Source organism: Apium graveolens, chromosome 5, assembly GCF_009905375.1.
Source record: "Apium graveolens cultivar Ventura chromosome 5, ASM990537v1, whole genome shotgun sequence".
NCBI lineage: Eukaryota > Viridiplantae > Streptophyta > Magnoliopsida > Apiales > Apiaceae > Apium > Apium graveolens.
In genome coordinates, this window is record NC_133651.1 from 315,954,144 (window position 1) to 315,979,884 (window position 25,741).

General features: G+C 34.7%; 4 protein-coding genes across 4 annotated transcripts; 1 reads left to right on the forward strand and 3 right to left on the reverse strand.

Annotated features, from left to right (window-relative positions):
- Positions 1-184: 184 nt before the first annotated feature.
- On the reverse strand, positions 185-4,498 carry LOC141659521 (putative serine/threonine-protein kinase PBL11). The gene is made up of 5 exons (XM_074466433.1): positions 4,269-4,498; positions 2,311-3,031; positions 1,761-2,018; positions 1,516-1,635; positions 185-1,388 (listed from the first exon to the last, which is right to left on the reverse strand). Exons 2-5 carry the CDS (start codon positions 2,980-2,982, stop codon positions 831-833), a joined length of 1,608 nt encoding a protein of 535 aa, XP_074322534.1. The 5' UTR covers positions 2,983-3,031; positions 4,269-4,498; the 3' UTR covers positions 185-830.
- A 1,029-nt stretch (positions 4,499-5,527) lies between these two features.
- LOC141659523 (non-specific lipid-transfer protein) lies at positions 5,528-6,385 on the reverse strand. The gene is made up of 2 exons (XM_074466435.1): positions 5,970-6,385; positions 5,528-5,813 (listed from the first exon to the last, which is right to left on the reverse strand). The coding sequence occupies exons 1-2, from the start codon at positions 6,314-6,316 to the stop codon at positions 5,804-5,806; spliced, it is 357 nt and encodes a 118-aa protein (XP_074322536.1). The 5' UTR covers positions 6,317-6,385; the 3' UTR covers positions 5,528-5,803.
- Positions 6,386-11,174: 4,789 nt separating this feature from the next.
- On the reverse strand, positions 11,175-17,872 carry LOC141659524 (serine/threonine-protein kinase STY13). Its single transcript, XM_074466436.1, has 6 exons — positions 17,132-17,872; positions 16,600-16,732; positions 16,166-16,361; positions 15,450-15,574; positions 13,545-13,703; positions 11,175-12,264 (listed from the first exon to the last, which is right to left on the reverse strand). The coding sequence occupies exons 1-6, from the start codon at positions 17,347-17,349 to the stop codon at positions 11,962-11,964; spliced, it is 1,134 nt and encodes a 377-aa protein (XP_074322537.1). The 5' UTR covers positions 17,350-17,872; the 3' UTR covers positions 11,175-11,961.
- Positions 17,873-19,840: 1,968 nt separating this feature from the next.
- Positions 19,841-25,608, forward strand: LOC141659528 (uncharacterized). Its single transcript, XM_074466443.1, has 7 exons — positions 19,841-20,205; positions 20,303-20,380; positions 21,123-21,229; positions 23,037-23,114; positions 24,019-24,120; positions 24,217-24,298; positions 25,244-25,608. The coding sequence occupies exons 1-7, from the start codon at positions 20,016-20,018 to the stop codon at positions 25,360-25,362; spliced, it is 756 nt and encodes a 251-aa protein (XP_074322544.1). The 5' UTR covers positions 19,841-20,015; the 3' UTR covers positions 25,363-25,608.
- The last annotated feature ends 133 nt before the right edge of the window (positions 25,609-25,741 follow it).

Genomic DNA, 25,741 nt, shown 5'->3' on the forward strand with positions numbered 1-25,741 from the left:
AAGCTTATAACGAAGTTTCCTCAGTGTCCGTTTATCATACTATCTGTCATATTGGTGGTGATAGGTGCTTGTCTTTTTGTGTGTGTTGCATAGGATTAGAGGCCTGAACATATTTTTGTGTTCGAGTTCTTAACGAACCGAGTCAAGTTCGAACGTGTTCGCGAACAGCTCTACAGGTTGAAGGTCTTGTAAATATTATTAAAATATATTTATTAAAATGTACTATGTTGTATTGAGCTTTGAAAGACTACTGTTGGAGGAACAAGTTTACAAGTGTATCTTCTAGGTTTGTCAATGAAACTGATGCAGAACCAAGCATGTCCAGCAAGAAAAAGTTGATTGATCTAGTAGGGTTCTGGGACTGATATAATTCACCAAATTCAGTAGTGAAGTTCTTAATACATACTTCAAAAAAACTTCGAATTTATGTGCCAAGAGATAAAACTGATATAAAGCTTTTCTTCTACTGCAATAGGGGATACATGGTATATGCATCCAACTAGTTCATACACAGTAATTAACTTTCAAGAGACACTCCATGTCATACAAGTCCTGCATCTGAAGTGCCACCGATGTTTTTTCCTCTGTATATCGACGATCATGTGGGTTGAGTAGGTACGTTCGGGGCTTTCTGTGTGTGTATAATATAGGATTGGAGGCCTGGGGTTGCATGGGAGACCAGGAGGAGGACTCTCTGGTAGAACGGTTGGTTAAATGAACAAAATTTAAGCACTTGAATACCAGGGAAATGACTCAATAGGGGGGGGGGGGATATGCTCTGTATTAACAATCGATAGCCTTCTACACTAGATTTTCTGCTTTTCCATCTATCAAATTCTTCCACTCAAAGTAGATGAACTTTGGGGTGGAATAGGATGCGGAAGTCCAAGTGCACTTGTAGGAGAAGCTGATAATCTGGTTCTTTGTGATGGGGAGAAGCTTAACCGGGGTCCTGGCATAATTATTCCATTCAGGCTTGGTGATCTAGACATGTTCCTGGAAACATGTGATCCTGGCTCTTGCAATGGAAATCGGGATGAAAATTTCATTTGTTGTATAATTTTGAGATGTTCCGCAATGGTCCTCATCGTTGGCCTTTCTGAAGGATCTGTATGAAGACATCTTTGAGCTATATCAGCCACTAACCGTGCTGCCTTGGCTGGGAACAACCCTTTGAGATGAGGGTCCATAATCAGCGACAACCTACCATCATCTGATAAATACGGCTTGCTCCACTTAATTAAGTTCCTCTCCTCCTTGGGTTGGTGGATGTCAAGGTTTCTCCTACCTGTAAGCAATTCAAGAAGCACAACACCAAAACTCCAGACGTTGCTCTTAGGTGTGAGCAGTCCTTTTTCTGGCATCTCCACTGAAAGACTTGTCCGTGCCTGAACATAATGCATAACATATAAGTTATATGTTTATGAAAATATAGAAGCTCCTTAGCTTCCACTTCTTCCAAGTCAATAGAAATGTAAATCTATTTACGCAATCTTTACTAAGAGAAGTACTTACAACTGAGTTGCTGGATATGTCTGTCTCAGGGATTTGGCTTACGCAACCATATCCTGACAGTTTTGCACTAAAATCTTTGTCAATTTGTATGTTTGCAGTTGAAAATTCATGAAACATTGCCTGTCATAAAAACTGGATTCATTTGAGGAATAGGGCATTGTGCATGAAGAAATAGCATCCATTGAGTTGCCATCCTAAATTTTGTTCAAGTAAGTTGCAGCTGTTTTTTTTAAGGTTCTGATTACCTGGAAAGGCCCTTCGTCATGCAGGAAGGTCAAACCTTGCGCAGCACATGAAGCAACTTTCATTCTGGCATTCCAATCTATTGGAGGACCATCCGATCTTTCATATAAAAGCCGTTCTAAGCTTCCATGATATAACCTCTCATACACTAGCATCCTCCATTCAGATCCCTCGTGTGCATGAAAGCCAAGTAACTTACAGATATAAGGGTGTTGCAAACTGGCAAGTGTATTCACCTCATTCCTAAATTCTTTCAGGCCCTGTAAAAAAGCAAACATATAGTAATTAGTGAGACAAATCTTGAAGTCTATAACAAAGTCACATCTTAAAACATAGATATAAGTGGAACAAAATTTTGATAATTGATTTTGTGAACAAGAACATATAGTGAATAATTTAGGATTTGAAAAATATATATCAGCAAACAGTAATTAATCAGTGCATATATAACAGCACAAACATCCCCTATGGAAGTAAATGCAGAGACAGAAAATTGAAAACTCCACATATATTTCAAAAACCCAACCAAAATAAATGAAAGATTTATATTGCCTGGTTTGATGAATTAAAGCGAGTTACGGTGGCTTCAAGTTTCCTTGAGCCAGTACTATCGTCTCCGAAGGATGCTTTATATACTGTGGAAGAATGGCCTTCTGACAAACATCGGTCTGGAGAGAAGTTATGACAGGCAGTTGCAAGTTCTTCAAATGAAAAGTTCTTCACTTTTCCTGTAATAGGCAGGGTTTGAGGCAATGGGGAAGGCAGTAAAGGAGGTAATGCTGGAGGCAGTGGTAGTGGACCAGATATATTAGTTGGGCCACTGGCATTCAATACTTTGAAACTCCCCAGGTTCTTCAGAATTGAAGCATTTTGAGGTGCAGGAAGAGGAAGGGGTATTGGGTTTGGGGTCTGACGTTCTTTCATTGATCCAAATCGACTCCTAGAGCCTTCTTGTTCCTCATAATCAACTGACAGCGCATCTTGCTCTGCTGCATCTAAGCTCGAAGGTGCAGACAGAGCCCTTGTTCTAGTGCTGGCATTGTTATTAGGCTGCACATGTTTAACCCTGTCTCTGAAACTTGATGGGGCAGACTGCAAACTTCGAGTTTGAGTTGGTGGTTCTGGCAATGCAGTGGGTGGATGGTCCTGAGGGTTAACTCGTTTTACATACATATTTTGCTCCGAACTCTTTTTCTTGCCTTTTGAAACTTTGAAACATCCCATCTTTAGCTCAGAATGCAAGCAGTAAACCCACACAAATGTTCCTGTTGAACTGATTGTTCAAGGTATTAACATTAGAACGAATGAACACCAAAAAGAACACATGAATGGCTTAATGCAGAAAGGCTTCCAGTAAGATAACAGATAAAATTTAACAGAACAAAGATTTTCACATGAAGCTTCAAACTTCCTAAATCGTAATCTGAACTTTTAAAACCTTGCATAAAAGAAGGTATATTTAGAAAACTGACAAAAGTATGTGTCGAAAAAGCCTCGAGCAAAAGAGGGGGTACATTTAGAAAACTAACAAAAAAAGTTTGTATACAAAAAGAAAATTCATGATCATCACCCATCACACCCTCAGGCTACATTTTATTATTAGGTACTAATACAGTCCTTCCTGTACTATTAGAGTGTTTGCTTACATTTTGTACTAAAACTTCTCATGGATTAGATATTGTCACATATTTATTCATTTTCTTGGTACTAATAAGACTCAAGAGAAGGTCGGAATATTTAGTAAATGCTGAAATGAAGTAAAATGTGATGAAAAATAGTATATGAGATGAAGACATATCACAAAATGAGTTTAAATCGATAACAATTCTCTAATTCGAACCTGTGTAAATTAGCCTTGATTCTTTTTCCAAATTAAAGAGCAAATGGTACAAGACCGCAAGAGTGTAAATAGAGAAGACACTGATAAAACCCCCTACCGATACACGTCAGAAATGATTCTAAACTAAACCTAACCGCTAATCAATTTTTTACAATTACTAATATAAAATGAGGTTTTTGATCATTAATCTGACTCCCGGATATTGTACCAAGAAAAAAGAAAGTCTTCCAATCACACGATCCAACTCGGAAGCACTCAAAATAACTGGTTTCATTCAGCCTTGACCTGAATTTGAGTAGTAGGATATCATCAAGACATCAACTAAAGGTGGCTTCATTGTATTAGGACATTGTCCAGGAAACCCTTTAGCAGTGCCACTACATATGTCCATACACAAACCAATTATAAACTCTGACTCAGAATTACATAAACATTGCAATCATCCAGTCAAGAAACTAGCAAATTACCAATTCCAAAACAACCTCAAAAGTAACTAAAACATGGGAAACAACCTCAACACAATATATATCCTAAAATCCAATGAATCAAATGTTAGATATCACATAAACATCTACTAACAGACCCAAATACCCAAAAAAAATTACAAAACATAATACAAACAGTAGTTAAATACACACATATCAGAAAACTAAAGTAAAGGGCATCAAACCTGAAAGAAGAGCACAATGATCTTGAGAAGCTGTAAAGATTGGATCTTTATGAATCAGAAAATCAAGAAAGCTTGAAAGAAAAATGATTAGAGAGGAAACAAGTCAAAAGAATACTACTACTAATGAAGAAAGAGGGAAAGTATAGTAAAGTGTCCAAGTGAACAAGCATTGGTCAAACTAAACATAAAAAATGAACAGCCCTTTTGCTATTTCCAACTCAGAATCATTCCCTTTTCACCATTTTGCCCTTGCAACATTGTTGCCTTGTTTTTATATTTGCCCATTTCTTTAATGTTTCAACACAGATTTACAAGTTTCAAGAAAAGGGATTTCATTTGTTTATTTCAAAAATTAATCAATGTTCTTTTGGTCAAAATCATTGCATTACTATGACCATCCAAATTCAAAAACCTTGCATTTTATTATTATCGATTTTTTTAGTATATCTTCAATAACACACGCTAAACTTGAAAATTCGTAAATTTAACTTATTTTGAAAGGCTCTGATTTATAAATAATGGACCATCTATGTACGGAAAACTCCATCACTTAAAATGATCTAAACTTATAAGATTATGTGCTTAACTTTCTAACGGTGTTGCTCCTACTCTGGTCATATATATATATTGATAGGTGTTGCTCGTGTTCAATATGAAGCTAGTTCGAAGTGCTTGCTTGACAATACAAAAATTTAATCATTTTTAGGTATAATTTTTTAAAACTGATGTATGGTGGCAATTCTTAAAATGAGAAATTTGAATGATGGGCTTTTGTATCGATTTTCTTAGCCGGTGTTTGTCCATCTCTTATAAAATTTTGTTATGCATTTTTAATGAATTTTGTATGAAGTTGAACATTCTTCAGATGGCTGTTGAATATCTTGCCGAAAGTGCAAAACTAATCTTTCACTCATGTCCATGATTTACTAAATTGTGGTTGCAATGCTATACAACTTTAATTTTACTAGTAAAACTGAAAAAGACTATTGATGAGTCTTCAAATCTTTCTCCAACCGTGATCTCATGTTTAATATTACATCTTTAATTACGAGCCTTCGGAAAAAGCATAGTTTAACATTTCAGGTACGTATAGCCTCTTTAGTATAGGACAAAGATATTTATATTAAGTAACCAGTCGCTTTATTACTTAAAAAAAAAAAGTAATTTCGTCTCGAAAGTGCCGGAGTTTGTGTGTGTGATGAATGTGCATCAGTGCATGGGAAGCAGATTAACAGCAGAAGCATAAAGAGACATGGAGGTTTTAGTACTGCTCGGCATACGATTAAGAAACAAAATTACAACAAAAACGCAAATAAAGTCTGATTATGGATCGTGATCATCGAACAATCAACGAAATCCCTAATCCCTTATTATATAGTAAGTAATGTAGCTAGTAGATCTGTAGCTCAAATTCCTCTCACAACAAACATAATATGGACTCATATAGATAGATATATCTTCTGAAGACCAGCAGCAAAGATGCCATAGATACAGATATATCGAGATCTCGAGTCCATTGTAGACACGTCCCGGCCTTAATTCACCCTGCAATAAAAAAAAAACAAGATTCAGTTGAGCCTTCTTCTGACACCTTAAGATTTTAGACGAACTGGTCACATAACACGATATTAGAGCTCATGTCATAGTTACGGTTAGAGAAAGACTCTTTTCAGGATCTTATATTATTATTCTAACAGTTACCTGCTGCAGTCAGTGGAGGGGCTAATGGGGTAAGGAATGCGAATACCGCACTTTCCAGGGAGAGCAGAGGCAGCGCCGTAGTTAATTCCTTTGACGGAACCAGCAAGGGTTTTAAGACAAGCGCAAGCCTGTTTACGGTCAGCAGGTGTCTTAGCTAGGCTGTTGAGACCCTTGACTCCACCGCAACAAGCTGGAGACGGATATCCACCTCCCTTGAGGTATCCCAAGCAGCCTCCCAGTTTGCCTGTCACCTGTCCACATGTTAGTCCCTCCACAACTGCTGGATGATTGATCACCACCACCATCAGCATCACTGCCACTGCAATAGCTACCTTTGAAACTCCCATTTTTGTAAGATTTTGTTTACTCTCTTTACTAGTAGTAGTAGATGGAGTGTGTTGAATTGTTTGGAGAATGAGGGTGCTGTGAGGTTTGGTTTTATAGGCAGTGGGCAGCAGTGTAGTGAGAGTAAATCAGTGAGTGTGAATTCACATTACACATGCATGGAATGGAAGGGCAGACAATATGTGCAGTTGGTAGTTGTGGCTATTTAATTCGGTTGTTGTCTGTATTATCTCTCTACTACGACGTCCATGCATACTCCCCATATTAATGCCATCCTATAATTATTCTAAACAAAACGGAGGTAAATGGCCTCAGAATATAGATCTGGTTGACCCTTCCACTAAGGTTGACCCTTCCACTAATACCTTAAATTTTTAGATGAGTCGGTTACCTAACATGATATCAGAGCTCAGGTAGCGGGAGCACTCAGATTCAACTTCCTTCAAAAATAGGCGTCCGTGATTCACTCTTCGACCCAAAAATGGGCTCTTGAGTTACTCAACAAATGGTTCGTGGTAAATTTTGGAAGGAGCTCGTACCCTGACAATATCAAGTCAGAGCGAAAACATTATCATTCATAATTGTTATATCATGAAACTGTTAAATATGTGATACTATTAGGACCTTCCTCTAACATATTAAAATTTTATATGAGCTGGTTACTCGTAATTTTTGAAAGGAGCTCGTATCCCAACAATCGTCAATCAGAGCAGAAACATTATCGTTTCATAATCGTTATATCATTAAACTATTAAATATGTGATCATATCGAGACCTTCCTCTAACACCTTGAGATTGTAGATAAGCTAATTACTCGAGAATCAGGCATTTTCTTCTCATTTTGCAGTAAGTTAGATTCACAAGTTCGATTGTTTGACAGATTCACAAGTTCGAACGAAACTTAAAGCCTCGTTCTAGCCATTTTAAGATACTAGACTATGATACTCTCGGCAGACTATACCTCTATTTAACAAACCTACAGTTGAGTTCCATAAAATAGCATAAGTGACAGGATACTAAGATATATTATTGGTAGGGTTCCAAAATGGACCGGGTAGTTTTTGAACAAAATTCAGGATCAAACTCGTTTAAGTGAATTATGCTCGGCTCGTTTTCTTAAACGAGTCGGTCTTGAACATGAAAAATGAGTTCGGATGAGTAAACGGACAGAGTCGAGTTGTTTATGTGTTTGGCTTAGACTCGGCTCGTATAGCTCAGACTCGGCGCGGCTCGGATATTAGTGGATAACTTGACTCGGCTCGACTCAGCTTGGTTATTTGTGAAAAAACTCGTGCTCGGTCTGGCCTCGGCTTTTTTATAAATGAGTTGAACTTGAACATCTTATTCAGTTATGTTATTAAACTCTGCTCAGCTCCTCGTAAAAAAAATTAAGCTGCTCGGACAGAACTCGTCTTGCTTCCGCTCGTCTCCAGCTCTTCATTGATGATTTCAATTTTAGATTCTAGATTCGATTCATGATAATATATTGTCAAGAAATCTTTCCTCCCTGTAACCCCTAAGAATTTTAGACGAACATGTTAGGAATATATATCAGAATTCAGTTTAGAAAAGGGCTTCGGATTTCAGGCTTAAGATAATAGAGTACATAACATAAACAAATAATAACAAGAAAAAAAGGATAGCATTATTAAAGGTTTTTATAAAATCAAATATAATATATTATGTCCCGTTGAATATTATACGTGCACTGTTTGCACGCATTTCGAGACTTCTATAAAGTATAGTTTCACAATATTTTATTTTTATTTTTTTTTAATAAAAGTTTAAACATAAAACTTTTATTCAGGAAAAAATATAGTGAAATTATATTTTAAATAAGTATTGAAAAGCGTGTTAAAAAATAATGCATAAAATTGAACGAGAGAGATGGAGTATTTCCAAATGGATAAATTGGTGAGAAACAAACGAAATAGAGAGGGGGGTAAGACTTAAGAATACAGCGTCGGCTAGGGCAAGCTCCCAAGTCCAAGTGTCCAACCAAACGGCTACCTAACAATAATAAATGATGGGCCGGGTGATGGGCTCAGGCAAGGGGGTCCATTCTTGTACTGGTACCATTTTTCTTTCTGTGGTTCAAATTCCCCCTTTAATTTTGTCTTCCCCAGCTCACCCGGTTTTAATTAATTAATTAATTCGGCAATGGCCCCACAACACTTGTCGCAGCCTGACCTTAATTTTGATTATTACTATCTCCGTATCAAAATACTAGTCAAATATACTATTTTCTTTGACTTTTTTACACATAATTTAAGGTGTATAAAAGTCATAACTTCATATATTTTTTTAAAAAAATTTCCTTTCTTGAATTAAAATTTAATATATATACTTTTATTCAGAAAAAAAAAAATTATGAAGCTATTTTTTTACGAGTAAAAAATCAAAGAAGTTGTATTTGGGGACACAGGGAGTATTATACTTGTTACCTTCCGGACAGGTTATCTATGCTTTCAATAGTACCATGACCTTTCGATAATACATATTCTCTCAATCCCTTCCAATTGTTTACATTTTTTAGCAAGTATCCGATACGCATTTTAAGGTGTATAAAATGTATAGTTATGTAACTTATTTTTACAATTTTCTTTTTCTGAATAAAAGTTGAATGTGTAAACAATTAAAAGGGACGGAGAGAGTACATACATACTCCCACTGTTTTCTTTTATATATCGTTTGACTTTTTTGCACACAATTCTAAGTCCTTTGACCGTATAGATAAAATAATAATTTTTAAAATTTTCTTTTTCTGAATTAAAATTTTAGGTATATATTTTTATTCACAAAAAGAAAAAATTAAAAATTATTATTCTAACTATACGGTCAAAGTATTTAGAAGAGTGTGCATAAAAGTTAAATGTCATATAATAAAGATCAAGTAGCATTTATATTTTTATACAGGGATGGTTAATTAAGCGGGGAAGACGGATAGGGTATTTATAACGATACAAAACCCTATATTTTAACCTACAAGTTATCCATATTAGAATGTGATCCAAATTTTAGGCCCATTAGTCTAATTAAATTTTAAATCCTAGTTCTTTTCTAATTTTAATACTCTTTATTCTATTATTTAATTATTAATCTAATTCTAAAAATTACGGGATATTACATTAAGTTTCTTGAACTAAACTCTCTACAAATTTGATTAGCGTTCCTCGGTCAGAATTTGATGTCCATCGAAATTTGACTAACGGATTTTTAGCCGATTAATATTTTTCAACTTCATTTTTTGATTTGTTCATGGAATAATGATTTTTTAAAATATCTAGAAATCACAATATTTTAAAAAATATAACCAAAACCTAAATAATAAAATGCATATTTTTGAGGGACTTTTAAATTAATTTTCACTATTAAAAAAATGATGCAAAATTTATATACTATAGACATGTGGAATCACATTCCTTGTAGAAATCTCATTTCAGTCGTGTTGGGCTGCCTCTCTGTAATTGTTTTTGAGTGAAAAATCTTTATCACGGGAGTGGCAACTTCAGATTTCAGTTCATTTATAAACGGATCAATTTTGGGTCAAATTAAAGTTACTTAAAATTTAATGAAATCAAATATTTAAATAAAAATAAATAAATTTCTTAATAACGGGTCTTTTCGGATTGTCCAGATTCTATTCGATTCAATTCGGGTTTTCTCTTAATAAATCGCTATAAATTGAGTCGAGTTTGAGTCAGAATTCAGATCGTGTCCGATATTGCCGTCCCTCATCCTTGGCGAAAAGCTCTTATTACAGATGAAATTTGTTTGAAGTGAGTTACTGTTATTCTAAATCAATACCATTTTCTGATAAAGGACGAGTTACATATTTCAAGGAGACCACACTTTAATGTGAAACGTTCAAAATTTCTCGTATTACTTGTGCAAGATTATAAATCTATTTAAAACTAGACATATTTAATATTTCCTATATCTTTTTCATTTCTTTACACTTTCCTTTTTAGGATGTCCGATCCATTTCTTTACATTTCAAAACTTACCCTCCATTTCCCCACTTTTCCTCCCTTTTCACACTACTTTTATCTCCACTATCTCCCTTTTATACATTAAAAATCAATGGGTCCCACCACTTCACCAAATTTTCTTTCTCTTTTTCACTACTTTATAAATATTTTTTAATCTCCGTGTCCAATACTTTTGATAACAAATCAAAAGGACGGAGGGAGTATATTGAAATCCATCGTATTATTAGTATGACTCCCGCATCTTTAAGGTAAACCAATTTCATCAAACATTATTAAGTAGTATGCCTCGAAGATCGGGATATCTAAAGTTATGATTGAATTACGGTTGAGTAATGTTTTAGGACAAACGATTTCCGTAATATATTATACCGTGATCTTTTAAACACGGTATAATATTTTAATTCGTTTTTTTAGACCGGACTCTTGATATCATACCGTGATCTATACTTAAAAGTACTCTTGATATTACACTCGACGACATGTGACTGTACCCTACTCCGATAACAATGTAAAACCAACACATTCATCTCATAGGGGTCAATGACTCGGTAGAACATTATTCATCTTTATTTGAATTTATATTATTATTTTTATAATATAGTGCTACATGTTCTTTCAGCTAAACAGTGCTAGAACACAAAATAAAATACCCACCCAACATACAAGTTTTGTTTTGTTTATGATGAGATCTTAACGTAGTGACGAGGTCGAGTTAAACCCCCTCCCACGTGACTCGTGAGTCATTTGGATAGAAAAACAATCATATGGTTTTGGTATGTCATAAATTATAACCCGGTAAGTGCATTTCTAATCAACCTACAAGCTTAACTGACTTACTCCACAAACACATAGAGTGAGAGAAATCAAGTTGCAGAAAGACATTTGGTTCTTAAAAAGTACTAGTAACTAATCAAAGAATTATGCATGATGATGCATGCCCAATCTTTTAAATGGTTCAACTGGCTCCACCAGATACATGCACTTCATCTTCCAATCTATTCTAGGAAGTATTAGATTTTGTTTATCACTAAAGCAAAGCACAATCAAGAACTTTAACACTCCCCTAATCAGCAGTCAGCACTTACACATGAGTGCATGCTTGGATCAGCAGTACAATCATCACAGGGAGGGTCCTGGAGAAACTTGCAGACAGCATATGTACACCAGGAAACAGTTATAAGCTGTAAATAGTTGGAAATATATTGAGGATATTTGCAGATAAACAATGGGCATGCATGTTTAACACAAATAAGCTAATTTTTAATCAGCATGCCTTCGGAATGGTTAGAAGCGACGTGGAAATTTTCAGGCTTTTCAGCCAACTGAATTGAACTAATATCTAAAAACCAAATCACATGCTGGTATGGGAAGCGAGAGATGCTGCACTGCATTGAGGCCTTTCCAGAATGAGGAGAAAAAGAGAAGACATTGTATTGAACGAGAGACGTGCCTTCTTTTATAATAAGGTTAACTAGGCAATATTGCTATACCCTATTTATTTGCTAAATCAGTTTCTCCACTAGCACAGTTTCGATTCTAGAACCTCCACAGTTTGCGGATCATTAGAATTCAGGTTGTTATCATAATAAGCTCCTAAAATATACATCTTCTAGTCCAGGGCCATTTTGCTTGTAACAGAAAGGAGCTTTTCAAAGTTACCCGCTCATTTGGGGGTTCCTGGTCTTTTTTGCAGCAAAGAGTTGCCGAAGAAAAGCGAATTTTCCCCTACTGCGTGCAGACAATGCACTCACAGTACCATTACTTGTTGCTTCTGGTGACTCAACAGTGTCAGGCTCTAACAATGATGGCGACGCCGGAGGGAGCGTGAAGAGGAACTCGTTGAGCATACGAATAATCTGATTGAAGCTAGGTCGCATATTAGGGTCCTCAACCCAACATGACTGCACAATGAATGCAAGTTCAGGGGATATATCCTCTGGAAGACTTGGCCTCTCTTGCTGCATTTCCAACAAGAAAAATGCAATATTAGTTAGTACGGTCACAGTGTGCAGATATACCAAGTATGAAAAGAGATGATCCCATATGGAATAACTATTTTTCAGACGGTCACAAGATTAAAATTAGATATGCTAAATATTTATCAACAAACTAACAGTTTGCTAAAAAGGTTACACATTTTTATCTGCAATCCACACAATAGCATCAGCATTGGTCCTTGCCTAGGAAAATCCAGCTCAACTCCCTCAATTCTATACAATACCTGACGAATATAATTTATTTACTTGGTAGATCTAGCTTATTAATTTGGCTCACCTGCCTCGATTCTATACAATACTCAAAAACTATAATGTATTTTCCTTGGTACATATTTGTATAAAAAAAAATGACTGATACATAAGCTCAAGGTTCTTCACCATGTAGTCACACATAAATTTGATTGTGCACCAAATGATTTTTTTAAGTCAACTTTTTATTGGTCTGCGAATTTTCTGGCAGTCAACTTTTGTTACCGTGCAGTCTAAGATTGGGGGTCAATTAGGTTAAAAGTTGTACAACGCATATGCTAGAAAAAGCTTTTCTATAACAATTTTTAAAGAAGAAAGGTATGAACAGAATTCATATTAGAAAAAGATCAAAAGGCAGAAATTGTACTTCAATCAGCATCTTATAAAACCTTAAACATAAAACTGAAAGATCAGGTCTAGTAAAGGCTGACAGAGGTCCCAAAAGTGCTGAGATCTGCCTAATAATCTATTCCAACACAATTCTCGATAACATTTTGTGCAGATGAACTAAAAAAAAATTATAGTGCAGATGTTATTGTCTCCTTAATACGCTTTCATGCACAGGTATTCTTACAAGTTACAACCACATAGCGCATGTAAACACTATATAATGTCGACTGCAAAATCAGAAAACAAACCTACTACATATTGTAATCTACAAATATAGTGTTGGGCTAGAGAATTATAAGTTCTTAAAGGGTAGAAACGACGGCTGTGACCTATGAGTACATTTCAAGATATCAAGGACAACACATTTTTCTCTACATGATGTGTCCGATCCCGATAGGTGTAATTTGCTAGTGCCCAGATTTTACAACACACAGAAAACAGATTACACAACCGTTCACTGGTCGGGAGCTCAGCAAGGTACTAATTTTATGCACCCTTCAGCAGGCTTATACAGATGAAGAGAGTATGATATAATGTTGTGACAATTCAACCCCTAAAACATGCTCGTTTTAGATAACATTCTGATAGACAGTTACTAGTACCTTAAACGCAGCAGCATAGGCAGCTTGTAAGTTGGACATGCCTTCAAATGGCATTCGGTTAGTCAGTAGCTCCCATAAGACAATACCAAAGCTGTAAACATCAACTTTGTTATTGTAATGCTTCTTTTCCCCCTGACGCAATGTGACAGTGCTGTACAACTGCAAAGGTACATGTACCATGTTTATGAATAATGATGGGAATAGAATATGAGCATTGTGCATAAACTAATGGCATTTCTAAATGTTGTAAGATGCATTGTAAGTATAACTCTACAACTAAGAAGAATCTTTTTTTGCTCAATGCAACAATAGATCAGCAGACTATAATTTTAATTGATATTAGCTTAAATTACTTGCTAATAATTACAGCACCAGCTTCCTTGACTGAGTAATGCTGTGAGTGATTTTTGCATATGTAAATCAGTTATTAAAAGGTTTTCAGTGGAACTCCTAAAAACTACCGCTATTATTTATCGTCAGAAATCGATGGAAGGGTAAAGATAACCACGTATCTAATATCTATAGCACAATTCACGGGCCTTGGGAGCACCAAGACTCCTGCTAATCGTAATCTGTCGTACTGTGAATGATATTTCTGACATGTCAATTCTATATCTGGAGAACCAAGTTTATGTGATGCAGGACAAAGATGGAATTACAGACGAAAACAATAAATTGATAAATTTGGTTGAATTTAGACTGCACCAATATCAAAAAAAGCAACATTCTACCTAACCTGTAATTGATTACAGATTTTGATCCGACTGCGTCATGGAAAATTGCAAATGGTACCATAAAATACAAAACAGCTTTACGTATAGAATAAGTATCACAAGTAAAAGCAATAGCATTTCAGATTGATGGCTTTATACAGCAGTCCCGTTATTTCTTAACCGCATACCGGTAATAATATAAGATCAATCTCCGCGTATATGAGTAAAACCCTAAAACTTAACCAACAAATTAGCCATAATATTAGGAAAACTAGTCTAAACAATATCCACTTCTATATATTAATTTATTAGTGTAATTCAGTAATTATGTTAGATAAAGGAACTTTTTTTATTGCTCTGCTACTGTAATGAAAAGTTTACTCAATAACTGCATAACTAATATAAATAAACTTTATAATAAATTAAAGTTAACTAAAAATTCATAACCATAACTTAAGATAAGATGTGTATATATATGTATGTTGCGCGTCATCTATTAATGCAAAATACATGAATTAATTCTTTAATCTTGCTCCATATTACATTAGCTCTAACTAATTTATTTTTGTTCTAGTTAAAATATAATTTATCTTTAAACCATTCATCTCCTCAATAGATTTTGAACATAATCCATTTTTTTGAAGTACAGTAACATGTGATAATATACAACTACTGACATACTAAACCAACTTAAACATGCAAATATGTCCCAACCAAGAAAAGTGTATGGGCTTAAGATGTGACCTTACCTATACTCAGTATAGTAGAGAGGCTGTTTCTCTGAATTCACAGCTATTGGGAACTTTTCTGGAAAATCAAGAAACTGTTTTTAATTATTTTTGAAGAAAAGAAATTGTTTTTAAATAATTTTAAGGATGTTTGATGTGTATTTAGCAGCTGCAGGAAAGGCACTAGAAGGCGAAAATTACTGTAAATAGTAAAATTAAAAAAATTATCTGGGCGGCATCTATAAGCAGTAAAATAGTTTGGAACAACAAAAGGGATAGTATAATAAACTGCAGGTAAGCAAAATATATCTGTTGATAAAGCACTCTTATCAACAGCACCAGTCCTGATTCCTAACAGCACCAGACTTATGCGCAAATCTAATGTTCAATGTTTACTTCAGAAAATAATAAAATTAAATACAAATGTAAATGCTCGAAGAGCTTAGATTAAACATAGGACAAACCTCTGGTGCCATCCAACGGTAGGTCCCAGTTTCTGCAGTCATCATCTCTGTCACAGTTTCTTCCCTTGCCAGACCAAAATCTGCAAGCTTTACCGATTTCTGATTGGCCGTAAGCAACAAATTATCTGCATAACAATTTCATATATATCCCTTACTATTAAAGAAAATAAATAATATTACAAAATTAAAAACTTTACATATATGTTGTTCAGATTTTATGGATCACATGGCTTGCTTCATTATACTCGCTCCTTGTTCATCAATAATTAACTCATAAAATAATTTTTCTACCACAGTTAAAATATATTTCTTACAAGAAAAGCATATTTGACTTGCAACTTTTGATATACTCCCTGACTAGTTATAAAAGTTCACTAAATACCTATTTATTTATATAACTACTATTTAAAACAAGAGTAATGCTGGAGCTACTATAAAAATCCCAAAATGACACATGGCATGTTCCAATTAGTGGGATTCATACTAACACATGTGGGGTCCATTAAATTTATGAGAAAACAACCAATGAAATTGTGACAACTCATCTTTTGGGATTTTTTTGGGAACTAAAGAATTACTCTTAAAATAATAATATAAAGGTCAACTACTTTGAACATACAATCCAAAGATGACCATAATTGACATGTATTTTTCGCATATATACTCCCTCACTATTTAAAATAATAATAATTTTGAGCTGACTAGATATCCGGTACCTGGTTTTAGATCTCTGTGAATAATTCCATTAGCATGCAGACAATCTAAGGCTCGAGCAATGTCAATGGAAAAACTCAAAGCTGTATGAAGATCAAGTTGATTTGGACGAATGCTGAGTAAATACTTCCGGAGGGACATTCCTGGTAGGAGCTCTGTAACTATCACCATTAAAGGATCCTTACAAGCTCCAATGAACTGCAATAACGTTAAAAAGATACGCTTTAATAGTTACTAAAAACAATACATGAAGCTATTATATAAAAAGAAATGAAATCTGGATGCAAGTTGCAATACAGGGAACCAGGCAACCAGCTAATGGCACGCTTAACAAAATGATATGCATATAAAGCTCATATGCAGAAATCCAGGCCAGAACAGAAAGAAACAGTATCTGAATATAATACAACCACCAACATACAGCTAAAGGACTAACCTTTACAAGATTATCATGTTTTACTCTTGACATCATGTTAACTTCCCTAGCAAAACGACTTTCAAGGGCGTCTTTCTCTTCTGGGTTGCTACCACGATTGAGAACTTTGATTGCAACAATTTTATCTCCATACCTGAAAATTTAATCTTAAGAGGCCTACTTAGTTACAGCAACACATGTCATAGGAACCTGAATAGAACCAGCATTACTTGATAATACGGGATTACAGAAGTCCAAAAATTGGCACAGACAAATTTAGCTACATAACTTGGACACATATATACTTGCAACAGAATCCAATGATGCAGATATGAACTTAACAGATACACCGAAAAGACAAGTTGAATCCAATAGTACTCTAGAATTCACATACATGGATATCTTCCATAAAATATCAGAAGAAAAAATGGTTCTTTTCTCTTTCCTACAGTTCTTAGAATTACAAATGAACCTACAGAAGCAATAACATAAAAGCTGCAGATAAAAGAAATACATAACATTGAGGCCTCGAAATCAATCAGCATACACTCACCTTCCTTCATAAACTTTCCCATGAGCTCCCTGCCCGATTTTGGTACCTATAAACAACAATTTAGGATCAACCAGTACTCTATCATCAATAACCGAACATGATCCCATGAGGGATCCATTCGATTTTGAGCTATGTTGTTCACCCGACTTCCTCGAATCATTCTCCCTTTCTTCTCCTCTACTACCTATTCCTATAATTTTCTTGTCACCACAACTCATGTTCCTCACTTCAAATCAACCACAAATGCCTCATATTGAATCAAATACACAATACAACTAATCTTCAATTATTGAACAAAACAATAGTTCAAAAAGTTCCCAAATTTCCACAAAAGTCAAAACAATACTTACAATCTCAATTTCACTACTAGCTTCTCAAATAAGCAACAAAAACAAAATACTAAAACTCTGACAATACTCTTCACCACTCATAAAACCAAAATTTACCCTTAAAGTAAACTTCTTTTTTACTGTATCACACTAAAATTCAAAACTTCAAGTTGAAGACTAAAAGAAAAAAAACCCTAAAACTTACAAAGACTACAAACAAAACTTTTGAGTAAAGTTGAGATTTTTATGTATAAATGGAAAAAAGAAACAAAAGGGCAGGCTTAAGATTGTGAAAGAAACAAACCCTAGTGAGATTTTTGAGTGGTTTGAAATGTGACCGGAAATGAATATATTCCGGCGTGTTAGTTTTTTCAATAAAGGGGGACAAAAGGGTTAAAAGAAAAAGAAGAGTACGTAGTGTATGTATATCTAAACTACATGTAATAAAATAATAATTAAATAAAATAGTAATTAAAATGAGTAATTAGGAGAGGATGTTGATGGGAGAGAACTAATGGAAAAAAGGCACGTGGAGAGCATATATAATGGGAGGGAGGCTTTTTCAAACTAAATAAAATATAATTTAAAAAGTTGAGTAAGTGCGATTTGGACATTCTTCATGTTCATCTTCATCCCATGGCATTTTGCATTTTTCATATTTAATTTTTCAAATTTATTATGTCTCGATTAGGATTTATATTGAGTTTAAAAGATAAAGTCAAACCTCGACAAATAAATATTCTTGTTTTAACAAAATAAGTAGAACTGATTATTTACATCAACGAAACGAAGTGTGTTAATGCATTAGTTGAGTTCTTATATCACTTACTTACAGGACTTTAGAAATACATATTTCATATATATTTAAGTACATGTTTTATATATACTAGTATAAAACCCGTGCGATGCACGGTTATTTTTATCATTATATATTGTAAATTCTAATTTTAATATGTTGTCGGAAGGATTCGAACCTTATATCTCTTAAATAATACTATTTTTTTATAATTTTAATATGTTACTGTCAGGATTCGAACCTTATACCTTTTAAATAATACTAATTTTTAAAAATAAATTTAACATTTCTCGTCGATTTGATTTGACGGCTCTGAATTGAGTGATCAATGACCAACAACCACCAACCACCAACAACCAAATTTTTAATGGTTCGTCTATAATATAATAGTATAGATATATTTATCTTTGCTTTATATATTTCCTAATCGACTCTTTATTATTTTCCTTATCTTATGCACCTATACTGATTCTAGTTTTTAACCCTTAAGCATACCAAACAGTACAGACTTAGGGCCCGAATTCAATTCCGATTTTTTTCTAATTTTTTTTTTGAATTTTTGAAATTGAAGAGTATTTTGATTTATATTTAAAAAAATAGGATTGTCAAAATTTACCGAGTTAAGATTTGTGTTGAATTTTAAAGTTGTTTAATTTTATTTGATTAAGAATGATTATAATTTACGAGTTTCTAATTGAAGCTCAGAAGTTCATCCAACAATCAATACCTATATTATAGGTGTATATATGTGAAAGTTTATATCGATGCAGAATACAATTTTCATAAAATGTAGAACACAGTGAAAATTTATATGGTCATATTGTAGTTAATATCACTATTTGTGAAAAAAGGTAGTAAATATAACTTTTTTTATATTTTCCTCGTAATTAATTAAAATTGTAGAATAAATAAAACTAGAAAATTTAAAAATCCTATTTCTGCAAATAAAAAAAGTAGAATAAACAAAAATATAAAAAAATTGTTTTTATGGAAATTTCCCAAATATAATTTTCACAAGTTAAAAGTTGGGTTAAAGACAAATTTAGCCTATTTTTATATAAAATTACCAAAAATGATCCATTTCTGAAAGTTGGCCAATCGATGAAATACCCAACTGTGGTGGAGCATATCATATATGAAATACGTAATGACGGGTGGAGTATCCTTACAAATTAGGACTGAAATATTCGGTCGGCTAAAATTGACTAATTTTTTGAGAATGATTATTTTGTTAATTTAAAAAAAAATGGTTAATTCCGTGTTTTTTCTTTCAAGTTCATAAGTTTTTTTAATATAAAACCAAGAGGCAAGAGGATAAAAACGGTGCTAATTTCTAACAATCTTTTGTTATCCTTAAATCATTATTTTAAGTATTCAGATTTAAGAAATTTTTTTTAGTTGCATTTTTCCTTTCCGCTAATAATATCCGCGAAAAGAAGAAATGCTCTTCCGCGGAAGGCTAAAAAATATTCTTTAAATCTGGGTCCTTTCAATAAAATATTCTTTAAATCTGGGTCCTTTCAATATAGATCCCGGAGTAGCATGTTACATGATATAACACACGATTATCGGGAATAATGACAAGAAGGGGGGTTTTGGTCCAAAAATTAGACCAAGAAAACACACACATAGCAGTTCCTTATCTATCTCCTGCACTTCTGAATTCTGATACTGTCCTAAACCATAATACGATATTTGTATCTATCCATTTTCTGTACTTTGTCTATGTTCATTCACTTACAACAATTGTAACAAACAAATGGCTCAATCTTTTGTTTCCTGCCCATCATACTTGCCTGGAACAGGACCAAGAATGAGCAGTGTTGTCAAATCTTGGCCTTGTGTTTGCAGCAGCAGCACTCGTTTCTCCTCTCTGTCCTTTTCACCCCTCTCTAGTTTTCGAGTTTCGGGTTTTCGGGGAACTTCTTCCAGGCGTCCTGCATTCCAAAGTGAGCTACATTTCCCATTTTCTTGATGGTTTTGTTGCATTTTACTGGTTTTTTGTGTGGCTAACATTGGTTTTTTTGGGATTTTTGTTTTTTGGAGAAATTTATGCTTTTTCGAGTAATGATATTAAGGTTGGCAGCAATGTTGAGGTTGATGGTGCTCCTTGGAAAGTTATAGGTACTCTCCTAGTTCATTCTTGGTTGATTATATTGTTATTTTCGATTTTCCCCAATTTATTGTGAGTGTTGAGTTGAATTGGGATTTCGGTGAATTGGCAATAAAGATTTAATTTTTTGTTGAGATAGTGAATTTCAGTGTGGTAGTTGGGTGAAAAATGTAATAAGGTGAAATGGGTTAATTGGGGCTATGGCCTTTTTTTGTCGATAAGTTAAGGTGCATAGAGAACATTAGTGTAATTTCGGGTTTGAGGTCATGTTCGTAAACATGTTTATGTGTTGTTATTAGTTAAGATGAATTTTAAATTTGAAGGATTTTAATCCTAATTGATGAGTCATTTAAAGATTTAATCAAGAGGCACAGTAGACATTTCTATATATCTTCATGAAGCTGCTGCTACTATATTTTGGTGGATGGGTTTAACATCGAAAAATGGAGTCCTAGCCTCAAGAGACGTCATCTCCTGAAAGACATTTACTATATGTCTACTGCTTTAGTATGCTAAGATTTTACTCTGGAGATGTGTTTTTTTATGACGTATTACTGTAATGTGCAAGGCAAAACATACCTCCTAGATTTTCTTTACCCTAGCATCGTATGTAAGTATCTCATTTTCTAGTGTATTGGTCTTTCATTCTTGTCTTCTGCTTGTGATTGTTGACTCTTGAGTGAAAAGGAGAATATGATATACCTGCCAGATTCCTTCTTTGTTTGCTATAATATATCTTGTGGCCTTTTGTAGAATTCCTGCATGTAAAACCTGGAAAAGGGGCTGCATATGTGAGGACCACTATGCGCAATTATGTGACTGGAAACACGGTTGAGAAAACATTCCGAGCTGGAAGTAAGGTATTTCTTGTTTTGGAAAAATTAAACATTATGTATCTGTGGTTTAGTAAGAAGGGTTGCATATAGACAGGCTCTCCTTTCCTTGATTGTACTCCGATTGTCCTGTTTTACGAAATAGACAAATTTCAAAGCACGCGCAGCTAAGCCGTAGCTTCCTTTTAGTAACTTCAGTACTAGATTTTGTTACATTTCTCTACCATTACTCACATTATTATCAACATATTAACTTTCGGATGTTATTAAAAATCTACCTAATTATTGTGTCATTTAATTAATTAATCATTTACATGATCAATTAAAGTAGTAGAACATGTATCCAAGACACAAATGGTCGCTCATTTGATTGTGTTGCTTAATCCTATCCCTTTTGGTGGGTTTATATAGGCTTTAATCTTATAAGGGTAACTCCCTTCCGATGTAATACATAAAATTGGACATTTTCACCGTCTAAGTGTGCCACTAGTAGTAGGTTCATGGTGATCATTTAATTAAACTTACCTATAATATAATCGAATTTTTGATCAATTTTGAAAAATGATGTTTTGATCATAATTTTTGTATTACACTTGATTGAATGAATTTGGAGGATAGTATAGCAGGTTTTCTCATTCAGCATTATTTGTTCGCTTGGCAAAAAGATTGCATTTTTTATTGAGCTGGAAGAGAAAGGCTATTATTCTTTGCTCATAGTTTTATGTGCTAAAAGTAGTGCTGGCCAGTTGGGCGGTCCGTGCGGGCCGGGCCGGGTTAAATACCGTGAAGCATGAACACTGAACCGACACATAGAATTTACGAACCAGGCCGGGCCGGGCTCGAATAAAGAAAATAATACTCGTAACCGGCACTAAACTTCGCAAGCTCGCGTGCTTGTGCGAGTCGTGCGGGCCGAATTTGGTGGTTTATACACTTGTAAATTTGCATCATACAAAATTACACTGAAAGTTTTATTCTGGTGCACAAAACAAAAGATATCATGGTTGCTTTTTATGTTTTTTTAGGATATTAAATATTTTTCCAAGTTAAACTAGTTCCAAATCAAAGAAAGTGGGTTGTAATTTTTTCTCGGCAACTATTAATATCCAACCTTTAATCTCTATGCAATAATACAAGACAAACACCACAATGTACAAAATTTATTTACTAGAAAATGCCTAATATGGAGAACTAAAAACAAAAATAATCAAGACATAGATTTTCCATCTATAAAGACGAAAGTGGAGAATAAAAGAAAAGACTCCATTAATATAACAATGAGTTAAACAAAGCAGCTAAGGAATGTTTCACTAGAACCGCGGGCTGGGCTGGGCTGGGCTGGGCTGGGCGGGCCGGCCGGGCGGGCTGTGCAGCTCGTGCGGCTCGTCGGTTCGAGCGGGTTTGTGCGGGCCGGGTCGGTCTCGGTTTTCTAATTCTATATTCGTAACCGGCTCGCAGCTTTTAGTGAATTGTGCGGGCTTGAACCGGCCCGGTTCGGGCCGAATAATTCCGGGTTTCCGTACGAGCCGGTCCCGAACCGGCGGTTCAAACCAGCACAATTGGCCGGCTCTAGCTAAAAGTCTTCGCTTGATGATTGGAAATCTGTTGAGAAGATGTACGCTTATACAGTGTAATGCATTTTTTTTCCACCATGTGAGGAGAACAAACACGTTTTATCCTAAAAAGGTGTCATCAAAAGAAATGTGTTTAAAATTTTAAATGTGCTGACAAATGCTTTTAAACATTGAATTATGGCAAATACTTAGAACTTCAAGCATATATTACGGTGGATTCTTATCCAAAACCAAATCTGTGATTTCTTTTGTATGGCCAGATAGAAGAGGCTGATATATTTAAGGAGACAAAGCAATTCACTTACAAGGATGGGCCACAATTTGTTTTCATGGACCTGGTAAGGCTGATCTTTGTTTGCGTGCAGTGTGCTACGTTTTTTATGTGATTCAGTTTCTCTAAAAATCCACGAAGAAAAGATTGAAGAAAAAGTATTTACATTTAAGCCACTGCAACTCATTAGTTATCAAATCATATACATTCAATCCTTACAATTTTCTATCTTCAATTGTTTAACCTTGCCTCCTTATATTTGGTTAAAAAAATGTGGATCCTTGCAATTTGGTATTATTGCAAACTGGTATTATTGTTTCATAGTCCTTAATGTCTACTTAGCGCTGGTATCTTTAGGCCATATGAGCGATTATATCCTGAAACGTATTAAATTTGTTGGTGAAGTTGAAGTGGTCAGCATCAACATCTTTCTGTGTGTCGGTCTGAACCCTGAAGGTTGTTGGTTTTAGCTGTAAGGGCTTATAAGGTGGTGTTGTACTTCTTCCAGATTTTCACTGAAGTAGTATGGCAGTAGCAGTACTTAATTTCTTTCATTTTTTCGAATCATTACCAGGATTGTAAAAAGCACCAGGTTAAATGAATCATTTATAAGATCAAAAGTCATGTTATTTTCAATCATAAACATTATAATGTTCTTTTGTCTGTATATAAAGTGGTGGAAGAATTAGATAGGGACCTCAATGTATTCTTCTTGTCACTATGTCATAAAATGGGGTCTCTGAACGTGTGTATATCTGCACTAGCTAGATAGGTACAACTGATTGTCCCCTCCATTTTAAAAAGTAGCTAAATCTTATACACTATAGAGATACTATGCTTTGCTGGTGCTGTTCAATGTTATACCACTTACACGGCCGTGCCCTCACCCTTAAGCAAATTCTCTTTCCAAGCAGTAAGAAGTAGCTTCATGCTTTTGTCATTGTACTTAATATTGGAATATTTATCTGTAGACTACATATGAAGAATATCGACTTAATGCTTCAGATGTTGGAGATAAGGAGAAGTGGTTGAAAGAAGGCATGGACTGCAATTTACTATTTTGGAAGGATAAAGTAAAAAAAATCGTTTTGCCATTATAAGTCCATAATACCTTTCTGTTTCTTCTCAAGTAAAATTACTAAGAAAACTAAGTGTTGATATGGCTGCAGGTTATTGATTTTGACCTTCCAATCAATGTTAAGTTAAAGGTTGTTGAGGCTGATCCTGGTCTTAAAGGCGACACAGCACAAGGTAGTGTAATTTGTCTTATATTAGCTTTTTTATCTGCCTCCAGCAAGATAACCATTCGCTTGACACTGACCGGGAGGGCTAAAGGCTAAATAATCAGCAAGAGGGATATAAGTAGTAAATAATTGTTATGAGTTATAAATTAATCTTAGACACCATCTTCGACTATGCGTATACAGTTCATGCATCTTATGGCATTCAATTACTTACATTCTACCTTCCTGTTCAAAATATTGATGCATCAAATTTACATGAATGCTGTTAGTAACACTTTTGCCCATTAAGTATGTCACTCTATGCCCCTAAACCCTTAAAGGAAAAAATAATAATTATGCTTCAATCCTTTAATTATGTGGCTGTGTACACATAAACCCTTTCTCTAAATTTTCTTACGATAGCGGGCAAGGGCATTATTGAAAGAAATTTTGGAAAAGAGTTTATGTATGTACATGCATTAAGGGTTAATACCGACGATTTATGTATAAAAAGTGACATAATTGTGGGGTGGAAATGTTGTTAACCCAATACTCATTACAGATATTTCCAAAGGATTCTAGTAGTTGAACTGGTTTTGGGTAATTTTGTAGTTCTAAAAACAGGCCATGAGTCCGGAACTTTTCTTTATAATTCTTTCAAAGTTCAAGTTGTTCTCCCCAGTTTTGGTTCCTGGTTCCACCACGGGCAGTTATTAATGTGTTGAGCTTTAGACTAGTTTACCAGTTTAGATTCAGAGAATTGCATCTCCTTGATATGACTCTCTGGTGCACGCACTCACACTCACGCAAATACACTGCAGTGAAGTTGTACAAAGGCAGTACGAGTATCAGGGTAACAAAGTAGTCTACAAAATGTGCAAATGACTGTTGTCCTTACCCAAACACAGTTTTCTGTGTTGTAATTACAATTTTATCTATGTTGTTTAACCTTAAATCACTTCAACTGTGGCAGGTGGGTCAAAACCAGCAACTCTTGAAACAGGCGCTATTGTCAATGTCCCATTGTTTGTAGAAAAAGGTCAAGAAATCGTGGTTGATACCAGAAGCGGCCAGTATATGAGTCGTGTCTGAAACATTTGAAGAATTTATATTTTGTCATGCTCCGAAGATATGTCACTTGAAACCATCCAATTAGCAGACTCTCCGCAACCGGCTACAGATATGTAACATCCAGATTTTCCTTATTTTGTAGTAAACTGGAAAAGAACTATGTGCAGAGCGAGTAGCAATGTAGATATATTCATGTGATGTCCGAAACAGATATTTTGTAGAGCGGGGAACGATACTAGTTTAAATTTCAAGTGATTTTTGTTGCCATCTTGATTGCATCAACTAGTAGATTTTTAGACACGTCAATACGTTCGCGTCGTATACTTTCGTATCATTTATCTTTTCGTGTCATGTTCTCATAATCAAACACAAAACCGATCCATTTACGGTTTGTGTACTT